General features: G+C 39.6%; 5 protein-coding genes across 5 annotated transcripts; all 5 read right to left on the bottom strand.

The window, feature by feature from the left end:
- Positions 1 to 1,713: 1,713 nt before the first annotated feature.
- On the bottom strand, positions 1,714 to 4,113 carry LOC124414227 (putative inorganic phosphate cotransporter). Its single transcript, XM_046895204.1, has 3 exons — positions 4,089 to 4,113; positions 3,540 to 3,763; positions 1,714 to 2,940 (listed from the first exon to the last, which is right to left on the bottom strand). The coding sequence occupies exons 1-3, from the start codon at positions 4,111 to 4,113 to the stop codon at positions 1,714 to 1,716; spliced, it is 1,476 nt and encodes a 491-aa protein (XP_046751160.1).
- Positions 4,114 to 6,736: 2,623 nt separating this feature from the next.
- LOC124414226 (putative inorganic phosphate cotransporter) lies at positions 6,737 to 9,137 on the bottom strand. The gene is made up of 3 exons (XM_046895203.1): positions 9,113 to 9,137; positions 8,566 to 8,789; positions 6,737 to 7,963 (listed from the first exon to the last, which is right to left on the bottom strand). The coding sequence occupies exons 1-3, from the start codon at positions 9,135 to 9,137 to the stop codon at positions 6,737 to 6,739; spliced, it is 1,476 nt and encodes a 491-aa protein (XP_046751159.1).
- A 1,760-nt stretch (positions 9,138 to 10,897) lies between these two features.
- On the bottom strand, positions 10,898 to 13,178 carry LOC124414225 (putative inorganic phosphate cotransporter). The gene is made up of 3 exons (XM_046895202.1): positions 13,154 to 13,178; positions 12,202 to 12,428; positions 10,898 to 12,118 (listed from the first exon to the last, which is right to left on the bottom strand). The coding sequence occupies exons 1-3, from the start codon at positions 13,176 to 13,178 to the stop codon at positions 10,898 to 10,900; spliced, it is 1,473 nt and encodes a 490-aa protein (XP_046751158.1).
- A 1,783-nt stretch (positions 13,179 to 14,961) lies between these two features.
- On the bottom strand, positions 14,962 to 17,618 carry LOC124413975 (putative inorganic phosphate cotransporter). The gene is made up of 4 exons (XM_046894807.1): positions 17,530 to 17,618; positions 17,237 to 17,457; positions 16,120 to 16,630; positions 14,962 to 15,707 (listed from the first exon to the last, which is right to left on the bottom strand). The coding sequence occupies exons 1-4, from the start codon at positions 17,552 to 17,554 to the stop codon at positions 14,980 to 14,982; spliced, it is 1,485 nt and encodes a 494-aa protein (XP_046750763.1). The 5' UTR covers positions 17,555 to 17,618; the 3' UTR covers positions 14,962 to 14,979.
- A 1,810-nt stretch (positions 17,619 to 19,428) lies between these two features.
- On the bottom strand, positions 19,429 to 22,677 carry LOC124413977 (putative inorganic phosphate cotransporter). Its single transcript, XM_046894809.1, has 4 exons — positions 22,575 to 22,677; positions 21,715 to 21,938; positions 20,683 to 21,193; positions 19,429 to 20,177 (listed from the first exon to the last, which is right to left on the bottom strand). Exons 1-4 carry the CDS (start codon positions 22,648 to 22,650, stop codon positions 19,447 to 19,449), a joined length of 1,542 nt encoding a protein of 513 aa, XP_046750765.1. The 5' UTR covers positions 22,651 to 22,677; the 3' UTR covers positions 19,429 to 19,446.
- Positions 22,678 to 26,004: the final 3,327 nt, after the last annotated feature.

Below are 26,004 nucleotides of genomic sequence, written 5' to 3'. Positions count from 1 at the left end.
TAACGAGTTTCTTGCTTCTGAAGTTCAATTTTTTCAAGCTTTTGAATATTGAATAGGCAATTTTTTTGACAACACAAAGATTGCTTCAACGATCCACATCGATAACGAGGACTGTACCAAAAGTCACAGTTGAATTGTTTTATTAGTGTAACGGAGTGGAGGTGGGAAATAGGGTAATTCTAAATAATCGGGCACTTGATTATGATAATGATGATGCTTTATTTACATCGTTCTGTAGATCGCTATGAGAAACAAATACAAAATGCATATGCTGCAGTCACCTTGGTTTACGGGTACCAATTATATAAGTATCTTTGTGGCAACTTGTTTACAATGTGGCTTCATTTAAGTGCAATGTGAACTGTAATATACAGCTTAGTTTCAGTAGTACAATTGCACGTGAAGAGCTGATTTTATCGAGTTCTATTTTATCAAAAGCGCTCATTCTTTCATCTATGTAGAAACCTAGATTGTAAGTATTGTAAGTCGGTTATAGAAGTAGTCGGTTGTAAAAGTTTTTACTAGAATCGTGAGAAAATGAAAAATTTTTACTTTAGAATGAAAAGCCATTTGCTTTACTAGCCCACAAAGAAAGATACTCGCGGTTATACGTAGTTCAAGAATTTTTTTTAAACATTTAAAATCACCTAATTGAAAGATATTATTTGTAAATCTCGAGGGAAAAGTTGCCATTTAAAAACTGTTCCGTCTAGATCGTCATTGAAGGTGATAGTATCGGAAAACATTCTTTCGAGAGCAAATGGCTTAGAGAAATCGAGGAATGACGTATAGCTTAATGATAAGCTAATTTTGTGAAGCATAACGCCAGCGGCCTGTTAGTATAATTAATTGCATTGATTGCTGCATTATCCGACTCACTGAGTAATCAGTTCTGAATTATCTGTTGATAATTAAAATTGACGTGTATAAGTAGAACATTTATTAATAAAAGTTTTAAATTACCATAATTGAAGTGCGGAACAAGTAATTTCCATGCAAGGAAAATGGAACTCACGACGAGAGAAGCTTATACAAGTGATTGAAAGTAACTCGAAAACTGATGTATTAAATGATGTAGATTCCTATTATGAGTGCATATTAGTCTTTTATCTGTGAGGTGACACATGCGCGTCTGATAAGTCGGTCATAAAATCGGCTAAGCATTCGTTAATCATATCGACAAAAGACAGAAGTGCTACAAAAACTGACCTTACTAATAAATGAGAAAATTTTGGTGTTTCTTGTGCGATGATTCGATTATCGCCGGAAACTGTTTTTCAATCTGAGAAAGTTTCGTTGTACAGAAACCAATTGTGATCTAATCGTAGAACCACTAGAAATTTGGTTCTCTTTCATATTCACTGAACTTCTTCACTAGCGTATCCTTCGCAAGGATTTAAAACACGAAATAGTTCGATCGTGTACGTATAAATACATTAATCTTGAGTGATCTGATCGAGGCACAAAAAGAGCTCCAGAAGAATTTGTAGATTCATGATGTGAAAGAGCTCCATTATTAGCTTAATTATGCTTCACATTATCCTCATTATCACGTAACAGCTAGTATATGATGAATTGAGACAAACACACGCCAAGGTCAAAGTCACGAACAATATAATCATGCACAACAAGCTATCGCTATAAAATTTCTGCCAACAATTTATCGAGCATCTAGCACTGTACATAAAAATGAGTTGGCGTCGATTGGTCAGGTCATGTAGACGAAGGCACCTCGTCGGTGGTTCGAGTTTCGTTATTGACTTCATCCTGGTCACGGGTCTGGGGATTCAGATCGTTCCAGTGTTGAACCTCGCCATCTGCCCACACGTCAAAGGCCAGAAGAGTAACGAAGTAGACAACGAACGTGATCCAGAATACGATTCTCCACTCAGACAAGGTTTGGTTAGGCGTGATTACACCGACCACGTAAGGCGCTAAAATCGCAACAAGAGATAACATGACGCCTCCCACGGCAGTCACGGTACCAGAGTAGTTTGGGGCGAGGTCAAGTGAATTTACCATCGCACTGGGGTAAAAGAGGCCCATGGAGCCGACTCCGATCGTGAAAAAGACAATGACAAGTGCGCGGTTGCAACCGGCGTAGGATGCCGCAACTATGAAGACTGCTGTGCTCATCGAGGCGATGGTCATGAAAATTTTCCGTACGTTTGTACGTGAGACTTTCCCGCTCTTTATTAGCCAGTCGGCTACCCAGGATGAACCAATGTTTACAAACCATAGTACGAGGTAGGGTAGAGCCGTCAGGAAGCCGTTAGCTTTGATGGAAAACTTGAGGACGCTGTTCATATACTTCGGCAAGTCAGTGACCAACATATAAAATCCCCAGGAGTAACCCGCTCGCCCGACAAGCATAGCCCATACTGGAACCGATGTCAGGATGAACCTCCAAGGAATCGGTCCAGGCTTTCGACGCATATGCTCTTTCATCGATTTCTGCAAGTATTCCTTCTCGGTTTCGGTTATGAATGGATGGACGTCGGGGTTGTTGTAGCAGAGCATCATCCAGATCGGGTACCAAAGGATACCGAGGCCCCCATAAACGTAGAATACTATCGGCCATCCGATTGACGAGTAACTAATCAAAACCCCGGATAATGCATTTCCGATCACAGTTCCGACTTGGATTCCGGACAAAGCCAAGGCGTCCATCTTTGACCTCTCGTGAGGCAGAGCCCACCGAGATATCAGGGCACCCACCGCAGGGACTAGAGATCCTGAACCCAATCCTACCAGGAACCGAATAACTATCAACCCCGTAGCGCCGAAGGCTTCGACGATCACTGGTATTAAGAGGGTCAGTATTGCTGGTATCAGAACGCTCAGTCCTGCGACCGACTTTCCTCCATACTTGTCTGCCAATATCCCTCCTGGAATGTGATTGATCAGGTGACCCCAGTAGAAACTCGACAGAATGATTCCCTGCAATGTTACGTCAGTACATTCATCACTTCCACCAACAAGGAAGGTATCCCAGGTCGATGTCTTCGATTTGATTTCTTTTGTAATGTTATCTAATAGCAGACTAAAAACTAAACTACGCCTTTTTTTATCTGCCATCCAATGCTATGAGGGTGTGAACTACCCTCCAAAGTAAGGCATGTCAAGGGGTGATGTGGCAGTTTTTTATTTTACTTTATTTGAGAACATTAGATTTTTCATTTCTTGTTATGGGACAACTTTTCCAGTTGGATTGGCTAAAAATATCATGTTCTTGTCGGTACAATTTCAAAATCACCCCTTGACATGCCTTACTTTGGAGGGTAGTTTCACGCCCTCAAAGCGTTTAATTAAATTGAACAAAATGCACGTCTCTTAGTTTTTAGTCTACTATAACATATTACGAAAGAAATCAAATCAATCTGGGATACGATCCTTGTAATTAATTCATACTTTCGACTTCGATTTACGCGCGACGAACGTGATCCGAAGGCTGCGGGATTAAATATTGACTCTTTTTTCAGTAAGTTAATCATTTCGATGGTACAGCTCATAACCAAAACACGAATTTCAATTCTCACCTGCGTGTATTCGTCCCACTGATAAGTGCCACTAGCGCTTGTGCTCGATGATGTTGACTCCAGAGATGGGCAAGTCTCGTCTGAACTTGTACTATTCGATGATGATTCCACCGCGGCAACCATCTGCGTGATCGCGATTGACAAGGAAATTCGCATCGCGTACGCGGTGGTCATTGCCAAACACGACATCACTGCTATTATCCATCGTTGCGGCACTCTTGCACCTAAAGATAAGGCAAAAGTCGCAAGAAGCAGATGTATATTCACAAAAATTGCAAATCGATCATTTAATGGGACAACGATGAATTGATAACTATCCACTGCAATAATACCGCTTCTCAAGTTAATCAAAAGACTTGGTACTAGTTTTCGCAGTACTTCCGGACATAGTAAAAAATAATCATTTCTATCAGCATATCTATTACTACAATATCTTTTTATTTGAAATCTTCATAATTTTTTTAAACGGAAATACAATCAAATTATTACCTGATCACACATTTCATTTAAAAGTTCTTTATTTTCGAAAATAACCGCAATTCAACTTACAGCAAACCTTCCACGAGGATAACATTGCCTTCTTTACACTTGGCCGATAAAATATTCTATACAATATTTGTCCAGAAAAACTGCACGTTATGTTGGTAGTTTCCTTGTTTGAAAGTTCGTCAGAACTCCGTAAGCGTTCAAGAAACTCTTGTGGATCACTTATATGTGCAGTAAATTCAAAATCCTTACCAATAAAACCCCCACCATTCAACAAAAATGCAATTTTTTGATTGGAACTCCAGAGCAGTTATCGCTAGCAATTATGTTGTGCCTTATCAGTGGGGATACATAAGTGTTCAGTACTACACTGTCGGAAACCCAGAGAATTGAGAAAATTAGAGCCTCTTCTATTCCGAGGAACAATTTTCTCAAAAATATCCGACCATCATTTAGCCGTATTGAATACCAATGAATTTCCATCGAAATTTAAATAATATGATGATTGCTTGATTTTCATCAGGATTGCAATTTAATTTCGTAAATTAGATTGTTAAAGTCGTCATACAACCAGCTTTTGTCGTCTTATCAGCAAAATGAAGGACTGATTAAAGACCAACGTGCTCCGCACTGTAGCGAAAAAAATGTAGAGTTGATTCGTGTAAAATGCATATGTGAAAAAAAAATTCATACATTTCCAAAAGTCAGGATCATTCCAGTACTGGACCTCGCCACTGGCTCACAAATCGTAAATCAACACCGCAACAAACTTGGCTACGAATGTGATCCAGAATAATCTTTGAGTGGGTGAAAATAAAATTATACATTGCAGATTTATGGTCTTGGATCTTCATTCCAGGCTGTAAATTATTTTTTTTTTCAGAATACAATGCTTTATAAAAAATGGATGTGCATCTGATGACCTTGGCATTGAATCGACCAAATCTTATATTATTTTATCTAAATGACTGATAACGAGTCTTTGCTGTGACGTGCCGTGATCAGGTAATATAAAAAAGAACAAGAGTAATCCCCTGAAGTGGGACGTTATCTCTCCTCATAACCCTGGCAGTTAATGGTAGTTGATCAGGATTATTTACGTAAATCATTACGTCTGTCGTTAGAGAAAATAACTGCATTGCGATGGTCACTGATATATTATTTAAAAAGTAAAGATAAAAACAAATCGATGATCGGTGAGTTAGAAAGGGTTTTAAGTAAGTCCATTACACATACAGCTTTATTGTAGTTAGCCGGAAGTTCGAACAACTTGACAGTAGTGATACTAATAATAGTACTCGCGGTAATTTTGTTATCTGGTGACTTTTAAAGTGATCGTTAATTACAACTTTCGATATAGTTGAGTAATATGTGAATAAATGAGGAATGATTTGTCACGGATCTAGATTTTAGAACCAGCTGTTCCTTATCATTCGCGTCATTTAGGTGTGAATGCTGTCCCCGTCAATTTCAGTGTGCTGACAACGTAAACTAAGTTGGACGCCAAGTACGAGTATTCATGATATCAAATTAGGAATACGAGTTTCTTACTTCTCAAATTTTATTTTCTATGGTTTTCAATATTCGATGGACAATTTTCTTGAAAATACAAAAATTGCTTCAATGTTCCACATCGATAACGAGGAAACGTCACAGTTAAAGTGTTTTATCAATGCTCGCGCCTTTGGCGATCTGCTGGTGTGGTTAAAGACGCAGTGCATAGTTAGAATATAGTTTCAGTGCTAACCACCAGGGGGCAGGCGAGTGCCATTTGCACGCGCCGATAGTCGCAAGCGCGCGAATTTGGGCAGATCAGTTTCGGCAGTGAGCGAGTGCAGACGGGCGTATCTTGACGCGTGTTTCATAATAGGCCAAGCAATAAAGCTTACAGTAATAGTGATTTTTGACATAAACACCAGCAGGAAACGGACATTTATAAGAAAAATATGGAACTTTTTTTAGTTTTTCGTTTATAACATGAAAACTATTGCATCAATCGTAATGGCATCGCAAGACAAGTTGTAGGTAATTGAAATACGAACAAAATGAGCGATCGGTCGACCCAATCGGATAATTTTTAACGGAAAGAACTCGGAAAAACCAGAAAATTTATCATCTTTTGAAAAATTCATGTCGCCGTCATTTTTTAACTTGTAGAGCTGGGCTTAAGGGAAAATTTAGCATCCACGTCTTCTTCAAGCCTACGTAAAACGGACGCTGTGCTGTAATTATTTTTCGCTCAATTGCGTTTTCAATCATTTGGTACTGTTAATTACATAATGTCTAATATTGAAAAAAAAAAAAATAATAAAAAAATTTACAGTGTTGGCAGTGTATGTCTGGTAAGTCAGTCATGAACCTGGACTTTTTCGGTAGCGTATCCTTCGCAAGGATTTAAGACGCGAAATTATTCGATCGTGTACGTATACTGATAATAATCTTGGGTGATCTTATAGAGACACAAAAAGAGTTACACAAGAATTCACAGATTCGTAACATGAAAGGTTTCCATCATGAGTTTAATTATGCTTCACATCATCCTGCTTATCATGTAGCAGCCTGAATATAATGAATTAAGGCAAGTACACGCCAAGGTAAAAGCCATAAACAATATGACCATGCACGATCAACTATCGCTTTAAAATTTCACACAACAACTTATCGAGCATCTGATACTGTACATATAAATGAGTTGATGTCAATTGGTCAGGTCATGTAGACGAAGGCACCTTGTCGGTGGTTCGAGTTTCGTTTTTGACCTCATCCTGGTGACGGCTCTGGGGATTCAGATTGTTCCAGTGTTGAACCTCGCCATCTGCCCACACGTCGACGACCAGAAGAGTAACGAAGTAGACAACGAACGTGATCCAGAATACAATTCTCCACTCGGACAAGGTTTGGTTAGGCGTGATTACGCCGACCACGTAAGGTGCTAAAATCGCGACAAGAGATAACATGACGCCCCCCACGGCAGTCACGGTACCAGAGTAGTTTGGGGCGAGGTCAAGTGAATTTACCATCGCACTGGGGTAAAAGAGTCCCATGGAGCCGACTCCGATCGTGAAAAAGACAATGACAAGTGCGCGATTGCAACCGGCGTAGGATGCCGCAACTATGAAGACTGCTGTGCTCATCGAGGCGATGGTCATGAAAATTTTCCGTACGTTTGTACGTGAGACTTTCCCGCTCTTTATTAGCCAGTCGGCTACCCAGGATGAACCAATGTTTACAAACCATAGTACGAGGTAGGGTAGAGCCGTCAGGAAGCCGTTAGCTTTGATGGAAAACTTGAGGACGCTGTTCATGTACTTCGGCAAGTCAGTGACCATTACATGAAATCCCCAGGAGTAACCCACTCGCCCGGCCAACATAGCCCACACTGGAACCGATGTCAGGATGAACTTCCAAGGAATCGGTCCAGGCTTTCGACGCATGTGCTCTTTCATAGATATCTGCAAGTATTCCTTCTCGGTTTCGGTTATGAATGGATGGACGTCGGGATTGTTGTAGCAAAGCATCATCCAGATCGGGTACCAAAGCATACCGAGGCCTCCATAAACGTAGAATACTATCGGCCATCCAATTGACGAGTAACTAATCAAAACCCCGGATAATGCATTTCCGATCACAGTTCCGACTTGGATTCCGGACAAAGCCAAGGCGTCCATCTTTGACCTCTCGTGAGGCGGAGCCCACCGAGATATCAGGACACCCACCGCAGGGACTATAGATGCTGAACCCAATCCCACGAGGAATCGAATAACTATCAGCCCCGTAGCGCCAAAGGCTTCGACAATCACTGGTATTAAGAGGGTCAGTATTGCTGATGTTAGAACGCTCAGTCCTGCGACCGTCTTTCCTCCATACTTGTCCGCCAATATCCCTCCTGGGATCTGATTGATCAGGTAACCCCAGTAGAAACTTGACAGAATGATTCCCTGCAATGTTACGTCAGTACATTCATCACTTCCATTAACAAGGAAGGTATCTCAGGTCGATGTCTCTGATTTGATTTCTTGTGGAATATGTGATAGTAGACTAAAAACTTGGCGACATTTTTTTTTATCTGCCATCAAACGCTTTAAGTGCGTGAAACTACCCTCCAAAGTAAGGTACGGCAATGGGCGATGAGGCAGCTTTTTTTTTACTTCATTTGAGAACATTAGATTTCTCATTTCTCGTTATGGGAAAACTTTTCCAGTTGGATTGGTTAAAAATATTATGTTCTTGTGGGTACAATTTCAAAATTGCCTCTTGACATGCCTTACTCTGAAGGGCGGTTTCACCCCCTCGAAGCGTTTAATGGTAGATCAAAAAAAAAAAATGGATGTCTCTTAGTTTCTAGTTCACTATAATATATTACGAAAGAAATAAAATCGACCTGGGATACGATCCTTGTAATTTATTCATACTTTTGACTTCGATTTACACGCGACGAACGTGATCCGAAGGCTGCGGGATTAAATATTGACTCTTTTTTCGGTACGTCAATCATTTCTATGGTGCAGCTCATAACCAAAACGCGAATATCAATTCTCACCTGCGTGTATTCGTCCCACTGATAAGTGCCACTAGCGCTTGTGCTCGATGATGTTGACTCCAGAGGTGGGCAAGTCTCGTCTGAACTGGTACCATTCGATGATGATTCCACCGCGGCAACCATCTGCGTGATCGCGATTGACAAGGAAATTCGCATCGTGTACAAGGCCGTCATTGCCAAACACAACATCACCGGTACTATCCATCGTTGCGGCACTCTTGCACCTAAAGATAAGGCGACAATCGCAAGGAGCAGATGTATATTCACAAAAATTGCAAATCGATTATTTACTGGGACAACGATGAACTGATCACTATCCACTCCAACAATACCGCTTCTCAAGTTATTCAAAATGCTTAGCCCAAGCTCTCACAGTACTTTTGGACATGTTACAAACAATCATTAGTACCAGCACATCCATCACAAGAATATATTTTTATATGAAATCTTCACCATTTTTCAAACGAAAATACGATTAAATCATTACTTTATCACATATTTCATTTAAAAGTTCTCTATTTTGAAAAATAACCGCAATTCAACTTACAGCAAACCTTCCACGAGGATAACATTGCCTTCTTTACACTTGGTTCATAAAATATTCTATACAATATTTGTCCAGAAAAACTACACGGTATGGTTGTGGTTTCGGTATTTGACACTTCGTAAGACCTCCGTGAGTGTTGAAGAAACTTTTGGAGATCTGTTATACGTGGAGCAAATATAAAACAGTCACGATTAAAACCCCCACTGCTTCATAAAAATATCATTTCCAGATTGCAACTCCAATAGGTTGTGCCTTATCTGTGGGGATACGTAATGCATCAGGACTTATTCAGAGAGATGGTGAAAGATACTAGATCCTCAACATAAGCTCCACGAATTAGCGACGAAGGACAGAAGTGAGTGAGATGATGATTATGTTTGATTAATACTCAACGAGATACTTATTGCTATCGTCAGAGATCGGCTGGACGACCGAGCCTCAGATAAGCGAGAAAATCCATAGAGTACACACAGATATGATTCTGTGACAGTAGACAGAACATGAAACACACAGCTGATCTCTGATACGAACTGGTTATAGACGGAGAGCTGGCGACAGATTTCACCAAGCGTTTTCACCATGGCCACAAACTCTCGTCAGACGCCAAGTACGGGGTTCGTCTTGTGAAAACTATGATTCGTACAACCCAACTCCGCTGTGTTTGAACACCTGAACGAGGTAAATAAACGCGTCTCCCAAGTCATTTCAGGATAGTCAATTCCAAGTCATATCTGACCTACTATTTCGTGACATTGTTAGTTTAAACAGTCAGACCTGTAGCTTGTGTATAACATAGCGTGAGACTGGATTATACTCATTTTAACAAAATATTTTTTCAAGTGATTGAGAGAGATCTCACGTTTTTTATAAGACGGAGACAGGCGTTGAGACTGTATTGAAAATTGTGAATGAATTATTGTAATAATGAATTATCTTCCGTATATTAAATATGATTTTGCTATCTAATGTAATGATTCAACGGTGAATACTAATCAGCGAACACTTGATTGAACTCTTTATTGTTACAAATAACCTGGATATATGCGTGTATTGTATATCTTAGAATACGATGAGATGAATTTTGCAGATTCAATCACTCGATCATATCCCTGAATAGTATTAATTCTGAAATTTTGTAAAATTAATTAACAAATGGTATCGTGATAAATTTCTTATATGTATTTCAGAATCGTCTTTGACTGCAGATGCTGCTACCTCGAATCTTCCAATCTATCGCAGTATCCTGTACATACGTGAATGAGGACGTGAGATAATTTTAAGGAATTCTTAGTCAACAACTATAAATTTTATTTAAAATATGAGGCACAAAAGTAGATAGGGAATGAAAAATTTGGAATATTAATGAAGAATATTGTACGACTTTTCAAGACATAAATACAAACATACAAAGGATTTGGTATAGCTTTGTTGGATCTCTTTCATTTACGCTATTGGACGAGTAATAAGGAACTTGAGGTACGTATAAACATATATTAAGAGTATGGGATAAAAGTACAAACATATGATAAGAAACATAAGTGGGTACGACAGAATAGTGAGCAAGAGTATTCTAATAAGCATTCAATTTATCAGACTATGATGTTACTATCTACACTTTGTTTTAATGGAGCATATGTGCAAAGTATAAAATGAATTCAATGACGACGGGGCTTGTTTGTAGTTTTTATGGCGATGCGTGCACTAACAATAAGTCTTAGAAAAACACAAAGTCATTTAACTAATAAAATGCGAATCTATCGAATGGCGATGAGTCGATTACTACAGTTATCCGGATGCAGAGACATTTGGGTTGACGCGCATTTTCTTTTTATGAATTGGATTGTCCCGAAAGTCGGGATCGTTCCAGTATTGAACCTCCCCGTCGGCCCATATATTGTACATCGTAACAGAGACAACGTAAAGTGCGAATGTGATCCAGAAGATGATTCTCCACTCCGGCAATGTCTGATTCGGAGTTAGAACACCGACCATGTAGGGTGCAAGAATTGCTAGCAAAGATGTGACAGTGTCTGCTAAAGCGACTATTGAGCCACAATAATTCGGAGCGAGATCAAGCTGGTTCACTATAACACTGGGGTAAAAGAGCCCCATGACGCCGATACCAGCTGTGAAGCAGACGACGACGAGTACGCGGTCGCAGCCAGCGTAGGACGCCGCGATCATAAAGACAGCTGCTGCAACGGAAGCAATAGTCATAAAAATTTTTCGCATATTTTTACAAGACAGTTTGCCAGCCTTTATCAGCCAGTCTGCAAGCCAGGCTGTTCCATTACTGACGAAGAAAAGTATGACGTATGGAAAAGCGGTCAGAAGTCCGTTTGTCTGGATGGAGAACTTTAGAATGCTCTTCATGTACTTTGGCAGGTTCGTGACCATCGTGTAAAGGCCCCAAGAATAACCTACTCTTCCGAACAGGAGAGCCCAGACTGATCTTGATGTCAGTATGTGCCTCCAGGGGACTTGGATGGTTCTTTTATGCCGCTGGTCGCTGGTCGAGACGTCAAGGTAGTTCTGTTCCTTCTCACTGATGAATGGGTGAGTGTCGGGCTTGTCGTAGCACAGCAGAATCCAAAATGGGTAGAAGAGTAAACCAATTGCCCCGAAAACGTAGAACACTATCGGCCATCCTATTGACGAATAGCCAATCAGAAACCCAGATAGCGCACTACCAAGTACCGTTCCGATTTGTATTCCGGATAACACTAGAGCGTCAATCTTTGATATTTCTTGGGGGGGTGCCCATTGAGATATGAGAGAATTCAAGGCAGGAAAAAATATTCCAGAGCATAGTCCCATCAGCACTCGGAGGACCATCAGGCCCGTTGCATCGAATGTTTGAACCACTACTGGCGTCAGTAGGCTGAATATCGATATCGTTAAAATACAGAAACCCAGGATTTGCTTTCCTCCATATTTGTCGGCCAAGATCCCTCCGGGAATTGGAGTTATCACTTGCCCCCAGAAAAAGCTGGATAAAATGAGACCCTAAAAATGTAGTAATTTTCTCTTTACCCTCGAATGCCTTGTCGTATATCCTTAGATCAAGACCTGATGTCCTTTTTTCTCACCTGTGTGTATTCATCCCATTCGTAAATGCCACTGCTACTTGAAGTTGTCGATGATGTGGATTCTGTTGATGGACAGGTGTCGTCTGAAGTGGTACTATTGGACGATGATGTAGCGGTGATAACCATCTCGGTGATGGCAGTTGACAGGCAATTCCGCATGGAGAATATGAGAGTGGTCGCCAGACATCCCATCACTGCGAATAACCATCGTTGTGGTATTCTCGCACCTGAAAGTAATTCGGAAGTTGTAAGCTGCAGATTGATATTCGTGTATAGACGTAACCAAATTTGGGAAGCATTTTTCGTACTTACAGCTCTGGATCAGATACCAAAATTATTTTGATACATGTTGAATCCGTGCCGTATAATATTTTTTTAAGGCATGAGCATTGAAAAGTCCACTTTTTATGGCAGTTTTTGTTCCGTAAAGTGACGCTTTATACGGCAGCGAACAAACTTGCGGAATAAAGTCTTTATTCCGCAGTTTTGATGCGCAGTTCGAAGTGCGCATCCCAAACTGGCGAATAAAGTAGCTTTGTCGAACAGATCGCGACATAACCTCACTCTTCGTTTTGCTTTTCAATGCCCATACCGTAAAAAATATTGTATGTGGCATGCCTGTAAACTGTTTTTTGGGTCGGATAATTTCAGTACTCGCTTCCGGCTCGCTTCCGGCTCGCCTTCAGCTCGTCCTGAAATCTTTATCCTTGCGAAAAAAACAGGCGGTTTACAGGCATGCCACATAAATAGCTATTTTTCTCAAGTGGTATAATAAAGATATTCAATTCTATACATTGGCTGAAAGGGTGTACAAGTGATTTTCGATATCACAAGCGATTGTTTATACTTGCAAGTATGGTTTTTTCAACGCCAATCGACATTACTATTGTAGACAATTGGTTATTGGAAACCTTGACGAAGGTATGATAAAGAGCTAAGGGACTGAACTCACAGCAAGTCTTCCACGAAGATAACATCATAAGTAATTGTTGGGTTGGTGATGATTTGAAACAATTTTACACCTGTACAGTAGACAGAATTTCACTTACTTAAAAAAACAAGTCACACAAAAACGGCACAAGTTGAACATCGTACGTTGAACAGTGGAGAAATTTTTAAGAATCGTGCCTATTATATAGGCACTCACAGAAAACTTGACTGCGTGAAAATCAAGTTTTGCTAAGCAGAGCTCTTGTGAATTTATCGCCGACACTTTGATCATTTTTTATCTGCAAAAGATATACTGATTGAGTTTTAATTGCGTAAATAAGTCAGATGACGTAAGATTTAGCTGTATCAATACAGGCACAAAAAATATGTTGAAAAAGATTTTTTATAAGGTCATAAATAATAGTACGGCAGAAAATTAATTTAAGTTGGTATGTAACGGAGAAAAACATTTGCAGGATTTGAATTATTAAAACGAAATATTCGATTTTCATTTGACTCTACTTGGTGAGATGCTTACAAGGATGATTCAATGACTTCTTCATGTCGCAAATTTAGTTTTTATTAGTGTAACATATCAAGAGTGGAATCGATTGTTACAAACACGGATATAATCAATCACATCTATTAATCGACTGTTGGTCCAAGGACCTCGTCGGGCTTGACTGGACAACTCGCAATTTTTGGACCACGTGCCCGCAGTTGAAGTCCAGCTATAAACGACGAAATAAATTTGTTTCTGGCTCGATGTCAGCACTCCGATAAAATATGGCGCTAAAAATCGAGTGGTAACTGATCTGATGTCAATAATAGAGGTGGTCTAAGTCCCAGAGTGATTTGGATTGAGATTGAAAGGTTTGAATTTGACGGAAATTAGCTGTCTGCAAACGTCTGATAATAATCAGCGTTCTTTATTCTTATCTACAAAACCTATTGCATATAAATTATCTAAATATAAGGTCTGGATAAGACGGTGATCGTGATAACGTATAACATCCAAGAAATTTACAAACATTGGGCGTTTAATGTGTCTTGATTACTCTCAGACAATTCAGACAATCTGCTAGTAGCAAAGCTGAATTATTTTATCTTTAGAGCTTTACTGTGTCGTATTACGTATTCTGAAATTATAGTCAGAGCTGCGCAGGTGATGGTGCAATCGCGTATTACGGATTAGTTTTCTAAGCCTCTCAGTGAGACACGAAAGTAATTAATCGTATTAAGATATAGAATAATGCTCAACAATTTCCGATTATAACATCAAAACCACCACCATCGTGATTAAAATTTGTTTTTTTAAATCTCTATATCGAAAAGTAATCCAAATTATAATCAGAGGCTGTGTTTTCATCGTGATCAAAGAACTGATAACGTTCTACATGTATACATGCATGCCAATTTTATACAAACAAAAATTATGAATGAACGAGCCAATATATTAATGACTCAGTCGGTAGTGTAGGAAGATTGAAACGTACGGCATGACGAACGAACTGCGTTGGCTAATTACTTATTGTTACTTATATGTATATGTATTTAAGAGATATTAGCGTCACCCTGAGCGTCATTTTAATTTTCGATAATTTATTTGACATTTTTTTCCATGCTTTTTACATCTTAACGAACAGATCACATATTGTATAATTACTCGCAATCTAGATTGTATATCCCATCACATAAGCATGGAGGATTGTTCAGTTTTTACTTCTTGAAATTGTGATTGTTTTACAGATGGGAAAACAACAACATTCTCAACTAATTTCTCAATAAAATGTACACGAAGATATAAATGAAAAACAATTTAAGAGAAATTCGTGAAACTTGCCTAAGCTATTCACTTGACGACATCCACTCTTCATCCTTGCGTTTTCCACTACCAACCACCTTCTGCTCACGGTCAACGGATTCCAAGTCGTTCCAGGGCTGGACCTCCGCGTCACCCCAAATGTCAAAGATAAGAGTCGTGGTGAAGAACAACGCGAATGTAATCCAGAAGACGATTCTCCACTCCGAAAGAAACTGATTTGGTGTTAAGACGCCGACTGCGTAGGGAGCGGCGATACTGGCGAGGGACGTTATCGTGTTCGTAATGCCCATCAGGGTCTCCGCGTGGTTAGGGCTCAGGTCAACGTTGTTCACCATGACTCCAGGGAACAAGTTGCCCAACACTCCCATTCCCAAGACGAAAAGAACCACGACCACCGTTCGACTGCATCCAGCGTATGAAGCACCGATCAGAAAGATCGCCATTCCGAGTCCACCGATGCTGGTAAAGGTTTTGCGCGCGTTCCGTCTCGATATCTTTTTCTCCGTTATAAGCCAGTCTGCAAGCCAGGATGAGGCATTGCTCACTATCCACTTGGCCATGAAGGGCAACGCTGAAAGCAGCCCGTTGGACTGAACCGAGAACTTCAGAACGCTGCTCATGTACTTTGGCAGATTCGTTATCATGACGTAGGAGCCCCAGTCGTGACTCAAACTGGCTGCTACCAGTGCCCAGAATGGTGGAGAGGAGAGTATACATCGCCATGGAATTGGCTGTTTCTTTCCCTGCTTCCCTGAGGCAAGTAGATCGGAAATGAAAAAATTTTGTGATTAGATCACTTCAAATCTCTTGAAATCAGTCAAGTCTTGATGAATATACTTGACTTTACTTCAAACTGTAGAAATTGGCTCAACTCTTTGAAAGACAAGAAAAATTTTACTCTTTTTAGCGAAACGTGGTGCCGATTTCGAATCTACCCTCAAATTTCATAAATTTGAAATACGGTTGCATTTCGGCGTACCAAAATGCAAAAATGGACTCTATTTGTATTAAAATTGGAATGGTTACGAATCCAGGATGAGAGACGGCATCAAATTTGAACAAAGTTATGCAAAATGGCTTGAACCCATTTGAGATTATCATGTGAATTCATGAACCCATTTGCATTCATATTCGATGATATATTTTAAGAACTAGTAGTTTACCAGTGTTCACCTCGTTTATGGTTTCCTCGAGGTATTTTTTTTCTTCATCGGTTATGAACGGATGGATCTCGGGTCGGCTGTAGCAGAAGAGAGTCCAGGCGCAGAACCAGAGCACAGAAAATCCTCCGAAGAAGTAGAACACGATTGGCCAACCTATCGAGGAGTTTTCTATGAGCACCCCGGATAGCGCGTTTGCCACTATCGTACCCAGAAGCGATCCCGACATTATCATGCTGCCAATCTTCGATCGCTCGTTCGGCGGTGCCCAATGCCCCGTGAGAAAACTGAACGAAGGGTAAATGGCTCCACCACTCAGTCCCATGAGGATTCGGAGAACTATCAAACCCTTTGCACCGTATGCCTCAACGACCGTTGGGGTCAGCAGGGTCAACACTCCAGCCAATAGAAGGCCAATACCGAGAGGGTACTTGCCTCCAAATTTAGCCACTGCTATTCCACCTGGTATTTGAGCCACCATGTACCCCCAGAAGAAGCTGGACAGAATGATTCCCTGGAATGCGGTAGTTTCAAGTGAGTTCTTAAAATCTCGTGAAATATTATATTGTGTGAAGTAACTGTACCTACTCATGAAATCTTAGGACTTCCACAAGTTTTGCGATGTGTTTTGAATCAATATAGTTGAAATTCTATGATACACCATGAAATACGAAGTTCTACTTCACGTTTCATAATCCGCAAAAAATTCATTGAATCGTTATGAGACTAGATAGTAGCTATTTATGTGGCATGCCCGTAAACCGCCTGTTTTTTTGGCAAGGATAAAGATTTCAGGACGAGCTGAAGGCGAGCCGGAAGCGAGTACTGAGATTATCCGAGCCAAAAAACGGTTTACGGGCATGCCACATACAATATTTTTTACGGTATGGGCATTGAAAAGCAAAACGAAGAGTGAGGTTATGTCGCGATCTGTTCGACGAAGCTACTTTATTCGGCAGTTTGGGCTGCGCACTTCGAACTGCGCATCAAAACTGCGGAATAAAGACTTTATTCCGCAACTTTGTTCGCTGCCGTACAAAGCGTCACTTTACGGAACGAAAACTGCCACAAAAAGTGGACTTTTCAATGCCCATGCTGTAAAAAATGAATTTTCTCCAACCTGTGTATATTCACTCCATTCGTAAGCGCCGCTGGTACTTGATGTCGACGATGTTAAATCGGATGCTGAACAAGTATCGTCTGAACTTGTGTCGTTCGATGATTCTGGCTTGGTAACCATCGCAATGATGGCAACCGACAAGCAAGTTCTCATCATAAAAGTATTCGCGGCTGCTAAACATCCCATAAACGCCAACACCCATCGTTGCTGTACTTTTCTGCCTGAAATTAAGCCATAAGTGACTTACCGATTTTTAATGAATGCCTGGCGTATCTGATGGCGGTTCAACTCACAGCAAATTTTCCAACCGAGTAACATTCTTGCGGTTCCGCAGACGAATCACACAATTAACGAATGCAAATTCACTCACGTTCGATACGTTATATTAATGCAATTTCGATAGAGTTCTGTTGTTGGCTTTCGGGCAGGAAAAGCTTATATGGAAGAGCCTTGCTACCTGCTAATCGTAAACCTGACTTACATATTATCAGCCACGTGTTCCTAATCGAGGTATTAACTATTAGAATGCGAAGCCCTTATCCAATTGTTAACGATTCGCATATCTCGATAAAGCTGCTAGACGATTTAACGTATTAGGAATCTATTTTTTTATGTCACTCATTCTACAGTAACACGCACCACGATATTACTTCACTATCGATTTGTTTTTTAAATACTAACAATCTGACTTTTCATTCCAAATAATTTCACACGGTAAAACGGATTCTGGTACCTCTTCTTCCCATCCGCGATTCTCACATTCGGTATTAAATTTGCGACATAGAGATAGCGTACCGTAAACGTGGGAAGCCACTCTGCGAAAAGATGCCAACCGTAATAATAATAATCCAATAGAATACTCCGCAACAATTAAAATTCCAGTCTAGTCTTAATTTTAATATTTAAATTATTCACAACACGGATTTCACCAAATAATAAACCTTTTTGGTCCATTATTTAAATTAAGATAAGCAGTCATATTTTTTAAAACAAATTCGGCCTATTGGCATGTAATTCAATTTAAAATTTCAGAGACCTGAAAAACGGCGTAACAAACAATTTAATAAAAAGAACTTGTGATTAAAACCATACATTTATTCCAGTATAATTATACATGTTACTTATATTTGTTGTTTTTTCTCTCATCATACACGATTGTCCAAATCTATTTTTCCTTATTACACAATTCGAACTAAATCCTTTCTTCAAGAGTAAAATTACTAATGAAACATTGTATAATTTGACCCAAATCGAGAGGCCCACGCGTAAGTTATTATTCTTGTTTTATATTTGTCATTAAAATTGACTGAATACGTAATCTTGATGTTGACGTAACCAGACGTAATAATCCAGTCGTCTGAGAATTCTACGAGGAGGTCTCGTAACAGCAGACACGCTCACTTCTTAATGTCAGACCTTCATATCTGTCATATCTAACCATAATCCATAAGGCTCTGACCATTTCTCCATACACCCCCCCCCCCCCTCCCCCACAACTTCGCTTCTTTACAAATCTTCGTTTGAGATTTGCGTAACTCATTATACATTCGACACTCATGAATACATTTCAATAGCATTTTTAGCACAGCGATACTACGTAGGCAAGTCGCTCTATCTGAATTCTATATCGCGTCAAATATGCGTAAGGGATCGGACACTTTTTATTTTTTCAGGTGTTACATTATATTGTTAGTCGAAAAATAGGTAGAAAGATAAAAATTTTCCCTTGACACGATCACTGAATATTTAAAACAAAAATTGTTATGATCAGAAATCAAAAAAAAAAAAAAAAAAACGAAAATCAGTTTAGAATAAGTTTCGAAAAAACGCAAGGATTTGTTCGCCTGCTACCTGAAACGAACGCTTCTGCCATGCTGACTTCAAATTGCTATTTTGACACGTTTGAACGCATAAAATATTTTAAAATGTATAAATAATGAGTGTAGCAAATCAAAAAAGTCGACGTTTTGAAAATCTCAAGGTGCTGTGACTCCTTGATTGCGTTCATTTTGCAGAAGCTATCGTCTCGGAATCGTTGGTAGTAAATAAGAAGTCTTTCTGTCGTTCTCAGAAGTACAGTTCAATCGTAAGTGAACATTGAAAATCAGTAATAAGATGGAAAAAATCACATTGGCAGGTGAAATGATAGTAAAAAACTATTTCATTTAGATGATCTAAGATATCGGAAGAACTTGCTGAAGCTTTCGGAATTATGAAGCCAGGGATTTCCTTTCTTCATCCGCTTGTTCTCCGCTTTCAACCTTCGTCCGTTTTCGATCAACGTAGTCCGGATGGTTCCAGGACTGAACTTCACCATCGCCCCAGATAGCGAAGATCAGTCCTGCTGTCAAGAATAAAATGACTGTGATCCAGAAGACAATTCTCCATTCCGAAAGGGTTTGGTGTGGTGTGAGAACACCGACAGCATACGGAACCGCGATACCCGTAAGGCCGGTAACTGTGTTCATAGTGCCCATCAAGGTTCCCGCGTGGATCGGGCTCAGGTCAACGATGTTAACTACAACCACAGAGATCAAATTGCCCATCATTCCCATTCCCAAGACGAAGAACGTCACGACTAACGTCCGGTTGCATCCGGCGTACGATGCACTGATCAGAAAAACCGCCATCCCGGGACCACCAGTCGTGACGAAGATTTTTCGCACGTTTGTCCTCGATAGCTTGCCCTCCTTTATTAGCCAATCCGCAAGCCAAGACGAGGCGTTGCTCACTAGCCATTGGGCCAAGAATGGCAGCGCCGAGAGCAGACCATTCGACTGGATTGAATATTTCAGGACGCTGCTCAAGTACTTTGGGAGATTCGTCAACAACACGTAGCCACCCCAATCGTGACTTACACTGGCCATCGTCAGTGCCCAGAACGGTGGGGAGGAAAGTATTTGTCGCCATGGAATCGCTGGATTCTCTCCGTGCTTTTTCCCTGTAGTCAAAGCAATAAAATTTTGTATAGAGAACTTCAGGATGTGGTCGGATCAATCTGATTGTCCAAAACCGAATGGGAAAAACGAGAAGTTCCTTGTCCAAAAACACGGCTGTACGTCTGAAGCTAAGGATTCATTAAATTAGGTGACTCTCCGAATCGCAAAAATAGCGTGTGAATTAAAATTATTTCATTCATCTCAACTGACATCTTCGTTCCAATTTACACGACTTCAAGGGGTTGAAAGTACCCAAAGTTAGGCTTAAATATCCGAAAAAATACCTCTAATTCACCTCAAATCGCTTCGTATCTTCCAAAATAAAAAGAGTCTCGTAGTTCGAATATGCCTGAATTTACTTCGGATCTTGTGAACGGACGCAAAGACGTAAATTGATGACAAATGACGTATTCAGGTTTGACCGATTTCAAGTTAGTCGAGTTCACATGAGTTCACGAAGCCTTTTGCACTCCCCCGATCACAATGTAAATAAAGAAATATTTTAACCAGTATTGTGTTGCATTGTGGTTTTCGCAAGGTGTTTCTTCTCCTTATCTGTAATGAAGGGGTGGTCCTCGGGTCGGCTGTAGCAGAGGACTGTCCAGACCAGAAACCAAATCACAGAGAAGCTTCCGATGAAATAGAACACGATCGGCCAACCGATCGAGAAGTTTTCTATAAGTACTCCGGATAGTGCGTTTGCTATTATTATTCCTAAAATCCCCCCGGAATTTATCGTGTTGCCAATTTTTGATCGCTCGTTTGGTGAAGCCCAGTGTGCTGTGAGGAAACTGAAAGAAGGAAAAAGCACCCCACCGCTTATCCCGATCAGGAAACGGAGGACTATCAGACCCGTGACGTCATAAGCCTCGACCATCTTTGGGGTCAGTAGCGTCAGCACACCAGCCATCAAGATACCAATACCAAGAGGCCATTTGCCTCCAAACTTGGCGACCATCATTGCACCTGGTATTTGAGATACCGTGTAGCCCCAGGCATAACTGGATAGAATGATTCCCTAAAATGTGGTTGTTGAAATAAGTTTTGTGAGTCCTGTGAAATCCAATGAAGTATGAAGCGTTCCATTAAATCAGTTTGTGGGTTTCGTGAACCTTTGTGAAAGTTGATGAATTTTCAAAGTGCAGTGACAATGTTCTTCGAAGTTGGTATTACAGCAATTCTGCACAGTCTTACAAAATTACAAGTTGTATGTGATGATGCAACGTTTTATGAAGACTTCCAACTTTGCCTTGATATCATAATAAATCTCGTAAAATTCTATTGACATTTCATTGTGTCTAATTAAATTCCGCAGAATTCACGAACCTCTAATGAACTGTAATTCTCAGGGTCACTGTATGTGAAACAATTCCTGCCACAAATCACTCAGTATTGAGAAATTTCATTGAACTTATAGAAGTATATATACGAACAATAAACATGCCTTCAAAGCCTTCAATGCCGATCAAGGATTCGACAATTTGGGACTGTTTCATAATATTTCTAATTTCATAATCGAAAAAGTCATTCGATTCGTACTTGCGTGTATTCACTCCATTCGTAAGTTCCACTAGAACTTGACGTCGACGATAATGTTGATTCAGATGCTGGGCAAGTATCGTCCAAGCTTGTATCGTTCGACGTTTCAGTTTTGGCTACCATCTCCGTGATGGCAACTGACAGGCAACCTCTCATCATAAAAGCATTTGCGGATGCCAAACATCCCATAACTGCCAATATCCATCGTTGCGATATCCGCCCGCCTAACGATAATTCATACATGATTCACTGAATACGTATAAAATCAGAGCTCGGACCATGTCAATCGACGTACAGAAAATTTTACAATTTAGCAACGTTTTCACAGTTTGTCGCCAAAAGAAGAAAATGAACAAATTTGAACTCATTAATGTTTGAAATATTTGAAATGAAAATGTTTTAAACTTTACTTGGGGATAAACATGAATACATATGCCTCGGATAAAATATTTCTCATTATTACTCCGTTATTCTCCAGATTTATATGAATGCAGGAGAGTCTTACTATCAAGTAATTGCAAATTTAAATAGCATATTGCCAGTCACGTGTTCGTAATCGTTATATCACCAAGTGAAATATAAAGAACCTGCCCAATCGATAAATTTTCACATATCTTGATAACCCGTTTCGTAGATTCATTTCATTTTGTGTCGTATGCCCACAATATCAGATTTGATAAATCGACTTTACTATGAATTTGTTCACGGGATTCGTCAACATGGTGTTTCTTCTATCTTGCTTCGGCATCCTTTCCCCACGCCAGTCATTCTCATACTTGCTTTCACACTGACAGACAGTGACATGATTCACATGACTAGAAAAAAAAAAAAAAAAACTTTTCGGCAATAGAAATGCTCACCTTCTCGCCTGACAGTTCGACACCTAAGTTCATCTTGTCCGAGATCTATTTTCTCCGTCAGTAAGCTTTTCGTCATTTTGGTTCCCAGTCCTCACTCGGGCTTACTTCGCAAGGAAGTATGATATACTTAACAGTTATCGCCGAAGAAAGACAGCAAACGAATACCAAATAGAACAATATTTCTCGTCTACCGATAAGAATTATCTAAGTATGCGAGTGCTCTTTTATTTAGTTCTTTTTCTCAGGTTGAAACCAGTTGTTTGAGACTTTTCAACTTGTAGTCTTGAAAGGTCAGGAATTGGACCACGATTTCCCGGAGTTATTCGGCCAGACAGCCAGAAAAAACGCGCGAATGTTACTGAACGTTTTTGTCGGTGACTCTCTGTTTTGTTTCAACTACCAGAATGAACAATCTCACATTTATTTCGAGCAAAGAAGATTGTTTATCTTGTGGAACATATTACTGCTGCTTCCGCGTCACTACACATGGAGAAAATTTGGAATGACTTACATCGATACACTTTGAGTGTATATACGTCAATCACGTGGACACGCCAAACACCAGGCACAGAAGGCTTCCAGTTGTACAAACTTCTAGCCCGGTGGATCGGTAGATTTTACTCCCGTATATCGAAGTACTCCGTTTTTATTATTCATCTATTGATTGATAATGTCCTTCTTGATGAATTCAGTTGGGACAATGGATGATAAATAAGAGGTAGTTAACTGGTTTGACGCGAAATTCAGATTTCACACAATAACTAAAGATTTATTCAAAACGAAATTGGCGGGCGAATCAGACCAAAAACAAAAATTACCTTTTTAAGGACCATTTTAGTGTGTACATATGTATGCATGAGATCAATTTCTTTGGTTCATTTCGATGATTTTCGTCTCAATCAACGCGGCTTCTTCGAAGTCAGGACTGATTCCATTTTCACTGTGATCGCTTTGGTATTCCTTGAAGTAATTAAATAACAAAATTCTCAAAAATAAATTAAAAATGATGAAATTTTGAGAACGAAGGAATGAATGAATTTGAATGAAACTTGGCACCGGCAGGTTTTTCGGCCGCCGATCACGAATCTGAAGTCAGACCTGCAAAATATAAATTCGGTGTATTCAATAGGCTTAAAACATACTAAAACGTTTGGATTTTTATGAAAATTGGTACTCAGAGGTTTGTTAGGTAGCTGATCACGATTTTGAGGTCAAAGTGCCAAGATTTGTGATGGTGGATCCATTATAATGTTTCAAAATGAAAAAGAAATGGTCATATTTTGGATATTTGTTTTATAATTTTTATGTAAATTTGGAGCCTGCGTGTGCAAACGAAGAGTTTAAGATCAATTCAAATGTGATGAACAACGTAATAACAAAAGACAATTTCTTACACATATTTATCTTATAAATTATTTTGAGAATGGGGCATGATTTTATGGGAAAATTTTATCTTGTCGGTGTATTCCGATTTCTTGTCCCTATGAGAGCTTTCAATTGCATTGAATAATGAGAAAATGAAATTAAAAACATGTTATTTTCAGCAATGGATATCGAAACGATGGGCGTGGAATACAATCAACCCGGTAGCTGAGATTCGGTGACTTATTAGACGACAACATGAAGATCTGAATACAACCAATATTATACACTTATCTGATGAAGTTTTGTGCAATCACACGATATTTGGAACATCTTTGTTGAAATTTTGAATATTTTATTAGTTGGAAAACGCTTCGAATAATAAATTCTTAGACGACATAGGATTGATCCCCGAAACCTGTGAAATATAAGAGGTTCCGTTGGATTTTTTTTTCGCCAAATCTCACGTTGACTTATTAGTTGATTCAGGCCCTATATTGATGTGATTTTACAAGAGAAAACGGTAACCAAAGTCGAAGTAAACAGTGGATGAAAAAAATGTAGCCAAGGAATCGAGATATTTTGTCCAATTTTCTTCGCATTACCTCAGCTGTTTTTCGTAAGGTGTTCCAAATATCTTTTTTCTTTTCCCTGTGAATTGCTGTACAAATAAATTGAAATATTATAATATATACATAAGAATTATAATACTAGAAATAAGAATAAAATCTAAGAATGACATCAAGGTCTGGATTCAATGATAAATTACACACAGAACCTTGTAAATAAACACGTGTATCCACGTTGGATTTATGACTCATTACTTCCCTGTCCCTTTTGTATATCATTCGAAACTACCGTGAGAACTATGCGTTTTTGTAGACGAGCAGTGATAAACCCCTAATTATGGGCAATTCAGTACCATTGGAATTAGCAGCAATGAATCCAATACAACTTTTGCGCTATATCTAATCAACTCTGATGTTTATTGGATATACAAAATGAAAGGAGCTAAAATTTCTGAGAAAGAACTGAGTGATAACGATGCCAAGAATGCAATCGATTGATGAACCAATCAACTAGCCTATATTCAAATCAGGTGTACTGTAATGAACGCATCGAGGTATATTGCAGCAGACGCACAGATGATCACATATCTCAATGTGCAAACCGTCATACCTCAAACACACTCTAATACACCAATATACACTGTGATATATTCGGATATAGCGCATGCGTATTGCATGAAATATAACTTGCAAATCAGATGTTCTGCTAATATCAGAAGCGGTTTCACAGTCAAATTTCTCCGAAATGACTGAATATGACGATGTTAAACATCCAAGTGAGCCTTTGCATGTTCCCATAACAATTTGCGGCATGGTGCTCCCTCGAAGGTACCACCTGAATTTCGTAACTTGATTTCATAAATTGGGCCATTGAATCTGTGATCAACGGTGTTTTGTTGGATCTTTTGCACGTTGTTAGAAGCTGGGACGTTAGGAAATCAGGAGAAGATATCCAGCGAACATGAATATTTATTGTTATTATTGATTGGAAAAAAATGAAGGGGATAAAGTGGTTTGTTAGAAGTAATTCGATTTGAAAAACTTTTCAGCATTATTTCTTGGGAATCAGTACCATAGAGGACTTTGCAAGGTGCTGCGAGAGGTTCTTTAGGGCAATATTCCGACACATTTTGCTGGAGAAATCGATTAAGCAAAGTCCCAACACAAAGCGAGTGAAATCTGAGAAAATACAGCCAAGAAACTCATGATTTTCGTCGTCATTTCTTTGCTGCTGCTCTGACGCTATTTTTAAGGTGTTTCCTGAGTTCTTGAGGGTCGAATTACTCTGAAGATAGTCATACACATCGATTCCAAGACGAAAAATTTTCGGCTCCGAAAATGAGCAAAAAAATGAGGCTTACCCCTGTGCATTTTTGGCGAAAATTTCGACGACTTTGAAAAGTGCTGCAATTGATTCTTTAGGGTACTATCCCGACGTGATTTTGCGAGAGGAATCGATTAATCGCAGTCCCGATACGCTGCGAGCAACGGCTGCAAAA

The sequence above is a fragment of the Diprion similis genome, chromosome 13, assembly GCF_021155765.1.
Source record: "Diprion similis isolate iyDipSimi1 chromosome 13, iyDipSimi1.1, whole genome shotgun sequence".
Taxonomy (NCBI): Eukaryota; Metazoa; Arthropoda; class Insecta; order Hymenoptera; family Diprionidae; genus Diprion; species Diprion similis.
Note: the sequence above shows the minus strand (reverse complement) of the source record. Positions and strands in the feature narration are given on the sequence as shown.

Coding starts and splice junctions, on each gene's coding strand:
- LOC124413977 (XM_046894809.1), bottom strand. CDS start 22,650: ATGACGAAAAGCTTACTGACGGAGAAAATAGATCTCGGACAAGATGAA. Junction 21,939..22,574: donor TCGAACTGTCAGGCGAGAAG/GTGAGCATTTCT, acceptor AATTATCGTTAG/GCGGGCGGATATCGCAACGA. Junction 21,194..21,714: donor AATGGAGTGAATACACGCAA/GTACGAATCGAA, acceptor ACCACATTTTAG/GGAATCATTCTATCCAGTTA.
- LOC124414227 (XM_046895204.1), bottom strand. CDS start 4,113: ATGTTATCCTCGTGGAAGGTTTGCT. Junction 3,764..4,088: donor ATCCTCGTGGAAGGTTTGCT/GTAAGTTGAATT, acceptor CCTTATCTTTAG/GTGCAAGAGTGCCGCAACGA. Junction 2,941..3,539: donor AGTGGGACGAATACACGCAG/GTGAGAATTGAA, acceptor GTAACATTGCAG/GGAATCATTCTGTCGAGTTT.
- LOC124413975 (XM_046894807.1), bottom strand. CDS start 17,554: ATGTTACTCGGTTGGAAAATTTGCT. Junction 16,631..17,236: donor AATGGAGTGAATATACACAG/GTTGGAGAAAAT, acceptor ACCGCATTCCAG/GGAATCATTCTGTCCAGCTT. Junction 15,708..16,119: donor CATAAACGAGGTGAACACTG/GTAAACTACTAG, acceptor TACTTGCCTCAG/GGAAGCAGGGAAAGAAACAG.
- LOC124414225 (XM_046895202.1), bottom strand. CDS start 13,178: ATGTTATCTTCGTGGAAGACTTGCT. Junction 12,429..13,153: donor ATCTTCGTGGAAGACTTGCT/GTGAGTTCAGTC, acceptor AATTACTTTCAG/GTGCGAGAATACCACAACGA. Junction 12,119..12,201: donor AATGGGATGAATACACACAG/GTGAGAAAAAAG, acceptor CTACATTTTTAG/GGTCTCATTTTATCCAGCTT.
- LOC124414226 (XM_046895203.1), bottom strand. CDS start 9,137: ATGTTATCCTCGTGGAAGGTTTGCT. Junction 8,790..9,112: donor ATCCTCGTGGAAGGTTTGCT/GTAAGTTGAATT, acceptor CCTTATCTTTAG/GTGCAAGAGTGCCGCAACGA. Junction 7,964..8,565: donor AGTGGGACGAATACACGCAG/GTGAGAATTGAT, acceptor GTAACATTGCAG/GGAATCATTCTGTCAAGTTT.